The following is a 14462-nucleotide window of genomic DNA, read 5'->3' on the forward strand; positions in this document are numbered from 1 at the left end:
GGTCAAAGTTCAAACAAAACCACCACATGTACCGGAATCTCTTATATGTATGTACACATACCGTACATGTATAATTATACATGTTAGGTCAATCATTATAAGAAGAGAATAGTCATGTACATATAAACATGATCACAATGATAGCACACTTTATTAGCGCTAATCAGCTAGCTACGTCCATGTCCTTTTAGTTCAGAGTTGGTTTAGCATCCACCACGGAGACGGAGCACCAAGTGAAGGGTGGACTCCTTCTGGATGTTGTAGTCGGACAGAGTGCGGCCATCCTCGAGTTGCTTGCCGGCAAAGATTAGACGCTGCTGATCTGGTGGAATCCCTTCCTTGTCCTGAATCTTTGTCTTGACATTCTCAATCGTATCAGAAGCCTCGACTTCAAGGGTGATGGTTTTGCCAGTCAGAGTCTTGACAAATATCTGCATTCCACCACGGAGACGGAGCACCAAGTGAAGGGTGGACTCTTTCTGAATGTTGTAGTCAGACAAGGTGCGGCCATCTTCGAGTTGTTTACCAGCGAAGATAAGACGCTGTTGATCTGGTGGGATCCCTTCTTTGTCTTGGATTTTGGTCTTGACGTTTTCGATGGTATCAGAAGCTTCAACCTCAAGAGTGATGGTTTTTCCGGTGAGAGTTTTGACAAAAATTTGCATTCCACCACGGAGACGGAGCACCAAGTGAAGGGTGGACTCTTTCTGAATGTTGTAGTCAGACAAGGTGCGGCCATCTTCGAGTTGCTTGCCGGCAAAGATAAGACGTTGCTGATCTGGTGGGATTCCTTCCTTGTCCTGGATCTTGGTCTTGACATTATCAATCGTATCAGAAGCCTCGACTTCAAGGGTGATGGTTTTGCCAGTCAGAGTCTTGACAAAAATCTGCATTCCACCACGGAGACGGAGCACCAAATGAAGGGTAGACTCCTTCTGGATGTTGTAGTCAGACAGAGTGCGGCCATCTTCGAGTTGCTTGCCGGCAAAGATTAGACGCTGCTGATCTGGTGGGATTCCTTCTTTGTCCTGAATCTTGGTCTTGACATTCTCAATCGTATCAGAGGCCTCGACTTCAAGGGTGATGGTTTTGCCAGTCAGAGTCTTGACAAAAATTTGCATTCCACCACGGAGACGGAGCACCAAGTGAAGGGTGGACTCCTTCTGGATGTTGTAGTCAGATAAGGTGCGGCCATCTTCGAGTTGCTTGCCAGCAAAGATAAGACGCTGCTGATCTGGTGGGATTCCTTCCTTGTCTTGGATCTTGGTCTTGACATTATCAATCGTATCAGAGGCCTCGACTTCAAGGGTGATGGTTTTGCCAGTCAGAGTCTTGACAAAAATCTGCATTCCACCACGGAGACGGAGCACCAAGTGAAGGGTGGACTCCTTCTGGATGTTGTAGTCAGACAAAGTGCGGCCATCTTCTAGTTGTTTACCGGCGAAGATAAGACGCTGTTGATCTGGTGGGATCCCTTCTTTGTCTTGGATTTTTGTCTTGACGTTTTCGATGGTGTCAGAGGCCTCGACTTCAAGGGTGATGGTCTTGCCAGTCAGTGTCTTCACAAAGATTTGCATGGTGTTTTCTTGTTGAAAATAGGCGGTTATGGGGCGGTTTTGGGTCAGTTAGATAGAATAATGTGGCACTGAAAAATGGGCGACTTTTATACCTCTCTCTTTGTTGACGCTGCATGACCTCATCCAGAACCATTTATGGTTATAGGCGCCTAGACAAAAATAGTATCAGAATTACATCATCATGACGTCTCTATATTTTTATGTCTCACGAGGAGTTATTATCTTTGTTTGAAGAAAGCTGCGCATGCGCTATTTGTATGTAGGGTTGCCTTAGTAACATTGCCCTAGATATAATCAGGGAGGAGGTGTCATGTTAGCAGCACCGGCACCGGCACCGCAGGCAGAAAGGCTTTGAGCAACAATGGAAGTATCATCCGAGCGTTGGAAGGAAGCAAGCATCCACTCAATAAAACTTGCACAGACAATCATCAACAGGAGCGATGAGGGAGTTGTAGATGGTCGAATGACAGATCCATTGCCACTTCTGAGGGATGCTTGTGTGCAAGAAAGCAACACTCGCATCTTTGCTCTCATGAGATCAACAAGAGATGTGGTCATTAAACTCAGAAAAAGCCTTGTTGCAACAAATGACGAGATTAAATCGCTAAATCGAAGCAAGGAAACTTTGGAGAAAGCACTGGAGCACAAGCGAAAAGACTTGGTGCTCAATCTGGACTCAACAGATATTCGAAGCTGTCGACCCTCCAGAGAAAAGGTCAGTGTACCTATAAAGCTAGAGAGCTACTAAATGTACTTCAAGGCTCAGCTAGACTAGAGCTTAGTACAAGCATTTGTAAGAATACCCTTTTATGTTATTAATTTTGATTGCAGGATACAGACTGCGCTGATCAACTGTTGCATGCAGAGCGTTCACACCTTCTTTCCTTGAAGAGATCCCTTGAAGCCCAGTTAAACAAGGTTCAAATTCAATTGCAGCAACTTAACAAAGCTCGAGCACAACTAACTGCTTCGATCCAAGAGAGATCTCGAGTTACCGACCTTCTCTGCCAGTCTATGACTCCATCAAGTCAGATTCAGAGCCAGCCATCTTCAACTTCTATGAGACCATCTAGTGCAAGACAGACGTGGAATAGCAAAGTCCACAGTGGACACTCTTTGAGGAGCTCCCGGTCTCAGTCGGTTGTTAGTCATGGCTGCCAGTCTTCACGAGGACGGTCTAGTGCGACACCAAGGAAGCATCACTCCAAATCACTGTCTGCACCCACTGTGAGCACTAGTGCTACAGTGGGTAGTTATGGTTTGGGTGGTACAACAGGGGCAGGTGAGTTAAAAATGAGTATCCAATAAAAAAATTCATTGTTTTGTTCGATATGTGCAGAGGTGTGTGAATATTATTGTACATTCCATTCCTATCACCTCCGCAATGATAAGTAGCACAGATGAATTATGTGTAAATAAGTGTAGCAGTAGTTTTCAATTGTCACCAAAATTAATCCTTTCTCTGCAGGTGCTGAAGCTCTAACTCCTGATGCACATCATTCCATGAAGATGGCTGCAGATGATATTAGCACCAGTCAGTCTATTCGTAAGGAAGTGATTAATGCAATAGATCATACTGATCGCCTGCAGAAGGCTGCACACTCTTCTGTTAATGAAGGTCTTACAAGAAAATTGGCACAGACAGTAACCATGTCGGTGAGTTGACATTGTGTTATTGTCTTTTGTATTGTTAATGATCTTTACCTAATGCTCATTATCGATTATTTGACCAAACCACAGCAACATCTGCAATTGAATGCTGGAGAAACTACTTTGGCGAAGCAAAAAGCTCAGAGGTACTACAATGCCCAGGAGAGAGCACTTGGCTATATTTTGGTGAGTATAAAGCCCGGCCCGGCTTTATTTTCTGAGGCCGTTCAATGAATAATGTCTTGACAGGGTCCTGTTTCCTCGTCGGACGTCACAACAAGAGAACGTTTAGACCGACCAGTGGTTCGGGTTTATCAGAGACATGCTGGAACTGATTTACCCGAGGCCGCCCATCTTGTACAGGTGAGTAAAGTATACCTACTAACACACACACACATCCCATGTGCAGGCCAGTGGAATGTACTATGATTCCATGGAGACCACACGCAAGAATATGGCACTACTAAAGCTTGCAAGCAAAAGGCTTCGTGATGACATCGGTGATAAAAAGACCGCTACCCTAATTGATTCTGATGCTGTGAGACTCAGGAGAAGGAAATCTGATCACAAATGGGTTCTCAAAGGAAATGCATACCCTCTGAAACTACCAGACTGTCATACTAGAGTTAGAGCATTGACAACTTAGTGACATTTGTAATAAATTATGATTCTTTGCACAAAGTGCATATAGTAAAGTTGAACACTTAGCTATAGGTAAATAATTATGTAATAGAAGGAATGATAAAGATATAATTATGTCTAACTTATTTGTGATGATGGTAAGAGATGATATGGCTAAATAGGAGGAAGACATGTCCTATTATTAATCCAGAGTCTCAGCAGATCAGTTGTATACTTAGGAATCCAATCAGCAATCAATCCAGTTTTCCTAGTACAACCAAGGTGCAATTGAAAACCATTTGTTCCACTGCCAGTGTGTGTTCCTGCTATAAGAACAGGTGTATTCATTTTGGCCATGAGATTGGAGCAATGACCATCACTCGTATGAAGTGTTGCTGTACCCGTTGCTATGAGTATTGGATCTTGCATTACACTACCTCTACATGTGTGTACATCAAACGACTCGTGGACTTCTATTTGGTAAGTGTTGCAACCCGTCTGCTGAGTGATAGTTGCTTTAATAGCTGCAAGATTGAGTAACATCAATCATGTGCGCATTTAATGGCTAAAAAAACTCACCATACGAATATTTCATATTTCGGGTGAAACTTTTAGAATTAGTAGCATTTCTGATGTTGCATGTGTTGGTCTTTGGGGGGCATAGTGGGCATGAAGGACCTGGTTTGAAAATTAATAGACATGATAAACGTTACATTGAAACCCTATATAATAGATCAATTGAGAGGCTCAACACTGCGTAGAAACAGATGTGCATTACAGGAAAATATTTTGATTGATTAGATCTAAGTATGCAACTTTGCCTGCAACATAATATGAGTCTTTATGACACAGTTTATCCGTTTATCGACATTTGCACTCCTGTTTGCTATGATTTAGTCTAAAATTTACCTTTCGTTGTGGGAGTTTCAGTTGGATTAGTAACCTCTGGCTTTGGTGTAGTTGATGCTGATGTTGTTACTTCTGGCATTGAGTCATTTGTTGAATTCGAAGGTCGTTGCACAGTGTAGTTTTTATTGATTGTAGCGCTCAGATTACTACAAACTCCAGATGTAGGAAAATTCTTCTCAGTATCACAGTTGAGATGAGGTGGCCAACCTGTTCCAGTGGCCGCGTTCACATGTGTAGTACATGATTCAGTTTCAGTAACAGCTACACAGGTTTCTTTGCAAGGCCTAGTTACAAATTTTGTATTGGATACGTCTTGCCCAGATGTACAGTTCAAGAAAGGGAAGTAATGAAAGCATAATAGTACTCCAACATGATCAGAACAAGGAGAATCAGTCAACAGAGGTTCAAAATGATTGAATTCACCAAGCACTTCCCCAACGGTTTCATGTCCTCTAGCATTTGGAAGAACAGTGATGTTATAGCCACAGTAGTCACTCACTTCCTTTGGGAGTGCATGACACTTGTAGGTTTTATCAGCGATACTTCCTCTAATGCGGCACTGTCTTTTCAATACCGGACTTGCAGATGCAAGTGTGGTAGTGATAGCCAACAGGAGTGCAAATGTCGATAAACTGCACATGTTGGTTGGAGATTTTCTTGCGTTTGCTATGATGTGATTTTGTTGGTTTTGAGAGATAGTTGCAGCTTCTGCACATGCCAGTATTTATAGCAACAAGAAGATACTTCCACAAGCTCATTGCATCATTTATTCCACTTCCTGATGGAACTATAGTTGTCTGACCAAATGGATATGGGGGATGTTATCTGTGTCAAAATTACTATATATGGGTAATTATGTCAGTGCATAACAATTTTATATAATCGTATAGCAGGTAATTTTGGGGGACAAAATATTCGTGGTTCAGCAATATTGAGACATTTCTTGGGTAATATTTTCGTGGTTGGAGCTTGCACTGCAGGTAAAGATAGGCAAGGTCGCTTCATTCGTGGGTAATATATTCGTGGTCAGGCTTCCAAACACGAAACCACAAATATTTTGCCCCACGAAAATTACACGCTATACGGTATGTCAGTATACTGTGACACATTGCATAGTGAGCACATTGCACCACATGCACTATATGGCAATGTGCATAACAATTTTATATAGTGACCACGTTGACATATACCAGACCTGCCAACCTCTAATACTAAGTAAAATCAAAGATTGTGCTTGAAATTAGATGTTTCTGCTTGATCAATTAAAAAACTCTTCCAATATAAAAAAAAGTCTGGTAGAGCTGACATTGTTATTGTTAATTCCCTGTTTATTTTGTGGGTTTTGTGCACATCCTGCCACGTGGCCAGAGCCGGGATACCGGCAATGAGGCACTAGCTGAACTTGTAGACCACCTCCTCTGCTTGGCAGGTATGATATACACACAGTCTGTGCATGTGCATGTGCATATGTCAACTGCTCAATATGCAATGTGTTAATAAACCCCTTAATTGCAGTGGTGCAATTATAGATTATGTCATCGGAATGTCATTGTAGATTATGTCATCGGAATGTCATTGTAGACTTTTACAGAGAATCATGCATGAAAAATGACTTAGACTGAAAACCACACACGGTCACCCCACTAATTCTAGGAAAGGGACTGGCCCAGAGGAGGTACGACATCCGCGAGGCGCAGGAAGTGTTTAATGCACATTATTTATTACCTCCAGGTCAAAATTCAATTGCGTATTACCTGCCAATGCACAAGCACTGAGCTATAATTATTAGCTGCCAAGAGCCTGTTTCGTGCACCGTTTGATCTAGGATATTGATATCGGCTTAATCTAATACCGGTTTACTCATTAATTTTTATGCGCTATTGAACTTTGATCCAGAGAATAGGAACGTGGGGCGCGCATCAAGCACTTCTTATTTAGAATGAGAGAGAGCAAAAATGTAGAGATCACAGGTTGATCAAATTATCATCCCTTAAATTAAGGGATGATAATTTGATCAACCTGTCAAGGCTTAATAGATGATTGTGCATAATGTATACGTATCGGTATATTGATTGTAGTCAAGCAGCCCTGTCATACACAAAGTATTACAATAATTATGTTACGAAAAAGGAAAAGAATGCTTCTGACACGTTTCAATATTTATAGCTATGTAAAACTGCAATTTTCAGAGTAAAAGTGGGCCACTCTCATGTGCACAAATGCATGCAGATCATTAGCACATTTTTGAGAAATTATGTCTCTCAATTACAAAAACAACGTAATGAGACAGTTGAACGCCACCTTCGTGAGCTCGGACACAGTAAACTCGTTGACAACCTGAGACCACACCTCGACAAAGGTAAGTATATAGTAGTTAGTAAGAGCTGTGGGTAGTAGTAGGTGGGTTGCTGTATTGGAAGTTATTCTTGCTATGAACAGGTTTGATTCCAATAACAAAGCTTAGATCAGCATTTCTAGTAATGTGTTTCTATCCGAAATTTCGTTGTGACTATCATTTTTCTGCGTTGTACCATGCATGGACTATATCCATGTTGCTGATGCATGATTGATGCATGATTGGCTGAACCCACTATGAGCACCAGTGCTACAGTTAGTAGTTAGTGTGTGTGGTGATACAACAGGAGCAGGTGGGTTATAAATTTGTTTTGTGCAGAGGACCAGATGTGTGTGTATAATACTGTGCATTCCATTCCTAACACCTCACAATGTCAGATAATTAGTTATTTGTAGAAGTACGTTTTAAAATTTCTGTCTTTCTCTCTGTATGTAAGGTGCTGAGAAGCTCTATTAGGCCTACTTTTAAGTCTTGACGCACATAATGCAGATATTATATTTGCAACAGTTAATCGTATTTGTAAGTCATACTGATCGCCTGCAGAACGCTGCACACTCTTCTGAAGGTCTTAAAGAAAATTGGCACAGACAGTGACAAAAAGTTGACATTGTGTTATTGTTTTTTGTGTTGTTAATGATCTTTACCTAATGCTCAATATTTATATTGCCTGATATAAATGCACAACCACACTTAACCAAACTGCTTAATATGTACACTGCATGACATTGGCTTAGCAAAAAGCTCACAATACCCAGGAGAGAGCAGTTGGCTATATATTTATAACTTTTTACTGAGGCCGTCGATGAATAATTGTCTTGACAGGGTCCTGTTTTCTCTTCGGACGTCACAACAAGAGAACGTCTAGACCGACTACTCGTTAGGGTGTATCAGAGGCATGCTGAAACTAATCTACCTGTATCTTGTACAGGTGAGCAAATACCTAACAAATACGTATAAAACCTTCCTTGTGGGAAGCGAGCAAATTAAATAGTCCTCATTGGTGGTACTTTCTCTTCCTGGATCAATGTCACATCTGGAGTCCCCTAAGGCTCCATCCTTGGTCCCCTTTTATTCATGTTATACATCAATATGACATTGGAGAAGGAATCTCATATACTAGCTATCAAACTCTTCACTGATCGATGACTGCATGTGCTATTTACCAAGAAGTAAGAACCACTAGTGATGTGTACGTCTACAGCAAGACCTATCCCGTCTGTCCACCTGGTTGCACAAATAGTTATTGAAGTTCAACATCTCAAAGTGCAAGGCAATGTCAATACCAAACAGAAAATCTCCTCTCATTTTTACCTACCATAATTATCGACAATACCCCCCTGGACTGGGTAACATCATTCAAGTATGCTCGTTGACAATGGACTGATCTCGTCAACCAAGTCTCAACCTCCTGAGACGTAATCTACACCCAATATCAGAACTTACATGTCACTCGTCCGTACAAGCTTAGAATACACCGCCCCAGTCTGATCACCCCACCAGAAGCAACAAATCACTATAATCTGCAAAAGAGAGCTGCTAAATTGGACAAATCCACCTACACTTGGACAAGTGTTACATTAAAAGCCTGCAAGAACTAAACCTTTTGTCACCGGACCAATGCAGAGCGACCTTGCGAGTTGTCAAATTTTCAAGATTGTCAACTACATGCACGTTAACGATTTTATGCTTGCAACACAAGCCCTACAAGATCAAATAGTTATACTTTACTGTGCTTTTTGGTAATAGTTGTTTTTAGTGGGAATTTTATTCACAGTTCTGTGTGTATGCTGTAGTTTCCTCAGTAGTTTTGAAGTAGGGTTCAGATCTTACCTATAATTATGATGACCTGTTATGTTTAATTTTAGCCGTAGTTTTTAGTTTGTGTTGTTCGTGTTTCAGGGGAACACCAGCCCAGCCTTCTGTTACCCCTTTCCATTTGGATAAATATCATTCTATAAAGGCCAGAGGAATGTACTGTCATACTAGAGTATAAAGTTTAATGTAGTATAAACTGATATAATTATACATGTCGTAGACAATGATTTAGACAAAAATAAAGAAGCTTGTTTCATGGTGGTAAGAGATGTTCACCGTTAGAACTTAGGAGAAGGAGGAGGACATGTTCTTTTAGCAATCCAATCGATCAGCTTTTTAATAAACTTAGAAATCCAATCTGCAATCAATCCACTTTGCTTAGTACAACCAAGGTGCAATTCATAACCATTTCCAACTGTTTCAACGTGTGTTCCTGCTATAAGCACAGGCGTGTTCATCTTGGCCATAAGGTTGGAGCAATGACCATTAGTATGAAGTGTTGCTGTACCCGTTTCTATTGTAATTGAAGCTTGCCTTACAGGACCATTGCATGTGTGTACATCAAACGACTCGTGAACTGTCATTTGGTAAGTGTTACAATCCGTCTGCTCAGTGATAGTTGCTCTAATAGCTGCAAATGGAAGATTTGAACAGTGAGTAACATCGATCATGTGTGCAAGTAGAAAACTTACCGTAGGTATATATATTTCTGGTGAAACTATTAGCATTTGCAGAATTTCTGATGTTGCATTTGAGACATTTGCATGGAGCTGGTTTGAGAAAAGACACGATTATTAAAATCCTAGATTTTAGATAGAGGAATACGATAGATTAAATCTGCAAAATTAATGTGCTTGCAACATAATTATGACATTATTATGTCACTGTAAACAGAAGATCACAATGGTGTACTCTAAAAATGTACCTTTCGTTGTGGGAGTTTCAGTTGGACTTGTAACCTTTGGCTTAGGTGTAGTTGATGAAGGTGGGGCTTCCGTTGTGGGAGCTTTAGTTGGACGTGTAACCTTTGGTTTAGGTGTAGATGATGCAGGTGGGACTACTTTCGTTGTTAGTACTCTGAAGTTTTTTTTGATTGTAACAGAAGTGTTAGCGCACACTTTCTGTGTATAGTTTTCATTACGCATGGCCTCAGGAATATATGTTGGAAAACTCTTATTTTTATCACAGTCGAGATGATTAGCCCAGCCTGAGACCGGTGACGAGTTCACAAGAACAGTACATGATGCATCATGATCAGTTTTAGCAGCTATACAGGTGTCATTGCAAGGCAAAACTCTCTCTTCACATTCTACTGCTGTATCAGGCGTGCACTCCCAAAAAGGGAAGTAATGGAAGCATAGCAGTGGTCCAAGATGATCGGAGCAAGGAGAATCCGTTAATAGTTGTGTGAAATCATCGAATTCACCGAGTGCTTGATCAATGGTTGTATGTCCTCTAGCATTTGGAAGTATAGTGGTGCTATGGCCACAGTAGTCACTCACTTCCTTTGGGAGTGCATGACACTTGCAAGCCGGGATCTCTCCTCCAATCCAAACATTCCTGCTTTTTCTTTTCGATACCGGACTTGCAGATGCAAGACTTAGTGTGGTAGTGATAGCCAACAGGAGTGCAAATGTCAATATACTGCACATGTTGGTTGGAGATTTTCTTGAGCTTGCAATGATTTTGTTAGTTGTGAGATATAGCTGCAGCTTCTGCACATGCCAGTATTTATAGCAATAGGCTCATTATCATTGACTACACTTCCTGTTATAGGACTTATATTGTCCAATCAAAGATGTTATCTCTTAGCAACCACCACCCACACATGTAATACCTGGTCATCCACTAACAGATGTGTGAAATAAATTATGTGCAAACCAAAAACAGAGAAATAGTGCTATCAAGCTTCAGTAACTTCAAGTGCTTTGTGCTCTAGCTAACAGTTGCAGTTGAAATGGTGAACACATCTCTCCATAATCAGTTCTCTCAATTCGATCCCTCTCTCTTCTCTTGCTTTATTCCTGCATCTCAATTTGGGTTTGCTAAAAATGAGGGAAAAGGAATTTTATTCACTGTAATAATTGCAGCACAATAAAGTTATGCGCTTGAAATGAAAAAGCTTCAGATTCAGAAAATGGTCTTGTACACATAAAGGTGCTATACAGTACGGTATCTCACCATTGAAGGGGGTCTTGATACCCATGCTGGTCTAGGCCTAGTTGGTTGAGGGTCTGATGAGAGTGGAACTCTGCATGCTTCCTACAGAGCACCTCCTCCTGGCAGACTCCACATACTCTGCCGGGGTGGGCAGTTGATTGTGGGAGGGCTGAAGAAGAGGACCCTGTATGTAGAGAATTAGTTTTATAGCCAGAAGTATTCTCAAATGAGATATTTCAGGGTAGAAAATAATTAGCTCACTATGTACATATACGTATACGTAGGACAAGTTTGGAATCAAAGAGAGAATGTACCTGATTCACAGTTGACATGCTTGCCTAGCCCACGTAGAGATCACAGGTTGATCAAATTATCACCTTTAACAACAGTAGTAACAGATGTGCATAGTTCACATAATTATATTGATTGTAGTCAAGCAACTCTGTCACACATAAACAAGTATTACGATTTGTTACAAATGCTTCTGACACGCGCTCTTTCACATACAATATTTTTTACAAACGTAGCTACGAATGGTATAAGATTGCAAATGATACACAGATGCTAAAATGGTCCACTCTCATGTGCACACATGCATGCAGGCCAATAGCACATTTTTGAAGAATTATGTCTCTCAATTGCAAAGATAGACACAAAAACAAGATAGTTTACATTGTGGTGTAATTGAACTTAACCACAAACAGTGTATCCACCCACAAGACTTGACATTAGTTTATGGGAAAACTAGACAAAACCCATGAAATTAGCAATAGCTCTTGATGTGGCTGAACTCAAACAGGCTACACTGATGTGTATATAGTCTAGGTTACATCAATTGACCTGCAATAAAAACAACAATTTAAACCCAAATTGAGAGACTGTTTACTGCATCTAATGTGAGATGCCTTGGGCAATTATTTGTGGTATTCAACCAGCAGCTGGGTGTAATTTGAGCAGAGAAAACTGGAATTACTTTAAAGAGATGGGCTACAGCCAAGTTTTAGACCGAGGCCTTTCAATTAGTTACTTGCTCAAAGATCTAAAGCACCTACGTAACACACATGTGTATAGTATTTGCAGCATACCACAGTTTACCCTATACCTTTAATCTATCCACCTACACATAATTATTAGACACACGGTACTACCATGGACACACAGAGCATGTGAATTAGGCAGAATTACTGCCACCTACGTAGTTGAGCTACATACATACTAGCATGTACAGATACTCCCACAACCAATTAAATTATAGTGAACAATCGACCTCACGGAAATGAAAGTTAACCTCTACGTAATGGTGCAAGCTGTATAAAAACACCTGATATATACTACTCGTATCTTGGGCAGAGAGTCATCACTACTTCCTTTTCTTTCTTCTTATCGCCACATTTCTCCTTGCCTCCTTGCCTGCAGAGAGAGTAACAGTGGCTAAATTATATCTAAATGTGAGCGTGTTCTTGGTTAGACTAACAGTAGCAGTATAATTGAAATGCACTAATAATTATGGAGGCTGTAGGGCCTACGTACGTATATAACCAACCTGTATAATTATGAAGGGTGACCTGCTTATAATTATGTGACTACTATATAAACATGCTATAGATCTACCGACATACCGCATGCTTCCTATGACCTTCTCTGCCAATTAATGACTCCATCAAGTCAGCCAGCTATTTTCGACTTTGATGAGACCATAATTATTGCGCAAGACATGCATGCAGTCTTAGAATAGCAAGGGCCACAGTAGACACCCTTTAAGGAGTTCCTGGTTTCAGTCGGTCTTCAGTCATGGCTGCCAGTCTTCACGAGGAGGATCTAGTGCGACACGACTTAAGTCACTGTCTGCACTCACTGTGAGCACTAGTGGTACAGTGGGTATATAGTTATGGTTTGGGATCTACGACAGGAATAGGCGACTTAAAGTGAACATCATTATGAGCATCCAATAATAGTTAATTGTTTTGCTCCATATGTGCATAGCTATTGTGCATTCCAACATTCCATTTTTAACACCTTTACAATGATAAATAGGACAGACGAATTATGCGTAAATAATTGTAGCAGTATAGTTTTCAATTGCATGTTCTGTCCTTTCTCCACAGATGAAGCTCCAACTTCTGATGCACATCATGCAATTGAATGCTATAGAGGTACGTACTGCATGCAATGCCCAGGAGAAAGCACTTGGTTAATTACTTTTGGTAAGTATAATTATTTTCTGAGGCCGTTGATGAATATTTGTTTGACAGGGTCCTATTTCCTCGTCGGACGTCACAACAAGAAAATACCAACCAGTGGTTCGGATGTATCAGAGGCACGCTGGAACTGATTTACCTGCATGAGGCTGCCCATCTTGTACAGGTGAGCAAAGTACCTAGTCTACTAACACACATACCCACACACATCCCGTACAGGCCAGTGGAATGTACTATGCATGATTCTAAATCATCCGCAAGAATATAGCACTACTGAAGCTTGTAAGCAAGCCGCTTCGTGATGACACACGGACACGGGCCCTAAAAGAAATGCATATATACCTTCTGAAACTCCCAACTATCATACTAAAGCATTGACAACTTTATAATAGTTCAAGATAACTATAGGATTCCATGCATGTATATTTAACTGTTATAACGGTAATGTGTTACATGTATAGGTATACAAATGAATGTTTTGATAGAGAATGATGAGCATGTTGATGGTAAGAGACATTATTGGCTATAATTAAAAGAGCTAGCATGTCCTTCTAGCAACCCAATTGTTTAGATTGTCATACTTTGAAATCCAATCAGCAATCAATCCAGTTTTCTTAGTACAACCAAGCTGTAGTTGATAATCTTCAGATTTTCCAGTGTGTGTTCCTGCTATAAGAACAGGTGTATTCATCTTGGCCTTGAGATCAGAGCAATGACCATCACTCGTATGAAGTGTTGCTGTACCCGTTGCTATGGGTATTGGAGCTTGCATTACACCACCATTACATGTGTGTAAATTGAACGACTTGTGAACAGTCATTTGGTAAGTGGTGCAATCCGTCTGCCCAGTTATAGTTGCATTGATAGCTGCAAGATGGGGGGTTTGGACGGTGAGTAACATATCTATCACATACGCATTAAATAGCAAAATTATAATAATAGATAATAAACTTACCATAGGAATATTTATTTCGGGTGCCGAAACTTTTTGAATTAGCAGCATTTCTGTTGTTGCATGTTTTGGCCTTTTTGGGGCATATTGGGCATGAAGGACCTGAGAAAATACATTACCATAATAATTATTATAATTATAAAGAGTAATCTTAATAACCCTCTGAGGAAAGCTTAACACTGTGCATTACGGGGGGGGGGGGGGGGGACACGATTAATTGTGTG

General features: G+C 40.7%; 4 protein-coding genes and 1 long non-coding RNA gene across 5 annotated transcripts in view; 1 reads left to right on the forward strand and 4 right to left on the reverse strand.

Annotated features, from left to right (window-relative positions):
• Positions 1–95: 95 nt before the first annotated feature.
• Positions 96–1662, reverse strand: LOC135343089 (polyubiquitin). Its single transcript, XM_064540040.1, has one exon. It carries the CDS (start codon positions 1575–1577, stop codon positions 204–206), a length of 1374 nt encoding a protein of 457 aa, XP_064396110.1. The 5' UTR covers positions 1578–1662; the 3' UTR covers positions 96–203.
• A 179-nt stretch (positions 1663–1841) lies between these two features.
• Positions 1842–3994, forward strand: LOC135343414 (tektin-like protein 1). The gene is made up of 6 exons (XM_064540420.1): positions 1842–2292; positions 2409–2859; positions 3046–3233; positions 3318–3413; positions 3477–3590; positions 3637–3994. Exons 1-6 carry the CDS (start codon positions 1939–1941, stop codon positions 3871–3873), a joined length of 1440 nt encoding a protein of 479 aa, XP_064396490.1. The 5' UTR covers positions 1842–1938; the 3' UTR covers positions 3874–3994.
• A 28-nt stretch (positions 3995–4022) lies between these two features.
• On the reverse strand, positions 4023–5561 carry LOC135343415 (uncharacterized). Its single transcript, XM_064540421.1, has 3 exons — positions 4758–5561; positions 4428–4526; positions 4023–4372 (listed from the first exon to the last, which is right to left on the reverse strand). Exons 1-3 carry the CDS (start codon positions 5395–5397, stop codon positions 4023–4025), a joined length of 1089 nt encoding a protein of 362 aa, XP_064396491.1. The 5' UTR covers positions 5398–5561.
• A 3514-nt stretch (positions 5562–9075) lies between these two features.
• Positions 9076–10650, reverse strand: LOC135343422 (uncharacterized). Its single transcript, XR_010397166.1, has 3 exons — positions 9854–10650; positions 9621–9698; positions 9076–9559 (listed from the first exon to the last, which is right to left on the reverse strand). It is a non-coding gene; the product is annotated as an uncharacterized LOC135343422 (long non-coding RNA).
• Positions 10651–13678: 3028 nt separating this feature from the next.
• LOC135342729 (uncharacterized) overlaps positions 13679–14462 on the reverse strand; it is a 28651-nt gene continuing 27867 nt past the window's right edge. Inside the window, exons 3-4 of the mRNA XM_064539561.1 lie at positions 14242–14340; positions 13679–14153 (exon numbers count right to left, since the gene is read on the reverse strand). Of these exons, the coding sequence (XP_064395631.1) occupies positions 13825–14153; positions 14242–14340 (428 nt within the window). The 3' untranslated portion in view covers positions 13679–13824. The remainder of the gene's footprint in view (positions 14154–14241; positions 14341–14462) is intronic.

The sequence above is a fragment of the Halichondria panicea genome, chromosome 10 (assembly GCF_963675165.1).
Source record: "Halichondria panicea chromosome 10, odHalPani1.1, whole genome shotgun sequence".
NCBI lineage: Eukaryota > Metazoa > Porifera > Demospongiae > Suberitida > Halichondriidae > Halichondria > Halichondria panicea.

Bases quoted from the DNA above. Each gene is read 5' to 3' on its own strand.
- LOC135343415 (XM_064540421.1), bottom strand. From the start codon at position 5,397: ATGTGCAGTTTATCGACATTTGCACTCCTGTTGGCTATCACTACCACA. The intron at 4,527-4,757 runs GTAAATTTTAGA...TTTTCAAACCAG, and splicing joins TGAAACTCCCACAACGAAAG to GTCCTTCATGCCCACTATGC. The intron at 4,373-4,427 runs GTGAGTTTTTTT...TCAATCTTGCAG, and splicing joins AAATATGAAATATTCGTATG to CTATTAAAGCAACTATCACT.
- LOC135343414 (XM_064540420.1), top strand. From the start codon at position 1,939: ATGGAAGTATCATCCGAGCGTTGGAAGGAAGCAAGCATCCACTCAATA. The intron at 2,860-3,045 runs GTGAGTTAAAAA...CTTTCTCTGCAG, and splicing joins GGGTGGTACAACAGGGGCAG to GTGCTGAAGCTCTAACTCCT. The intron at 3,234-3,317 runs GTGAGTTGACAT...ACCAAACCACAG, and splicing joins CACAGACAGTAACCATGTCG to CAACATCTGCAATTGAATGC.
- LOC135343089 (XM_064540040.1), bottom strand. From the start codon at position 1,577: ATGCAAATCTTTGTGAAGACACTGACTGGCAAGACCATCACCCTTGAA.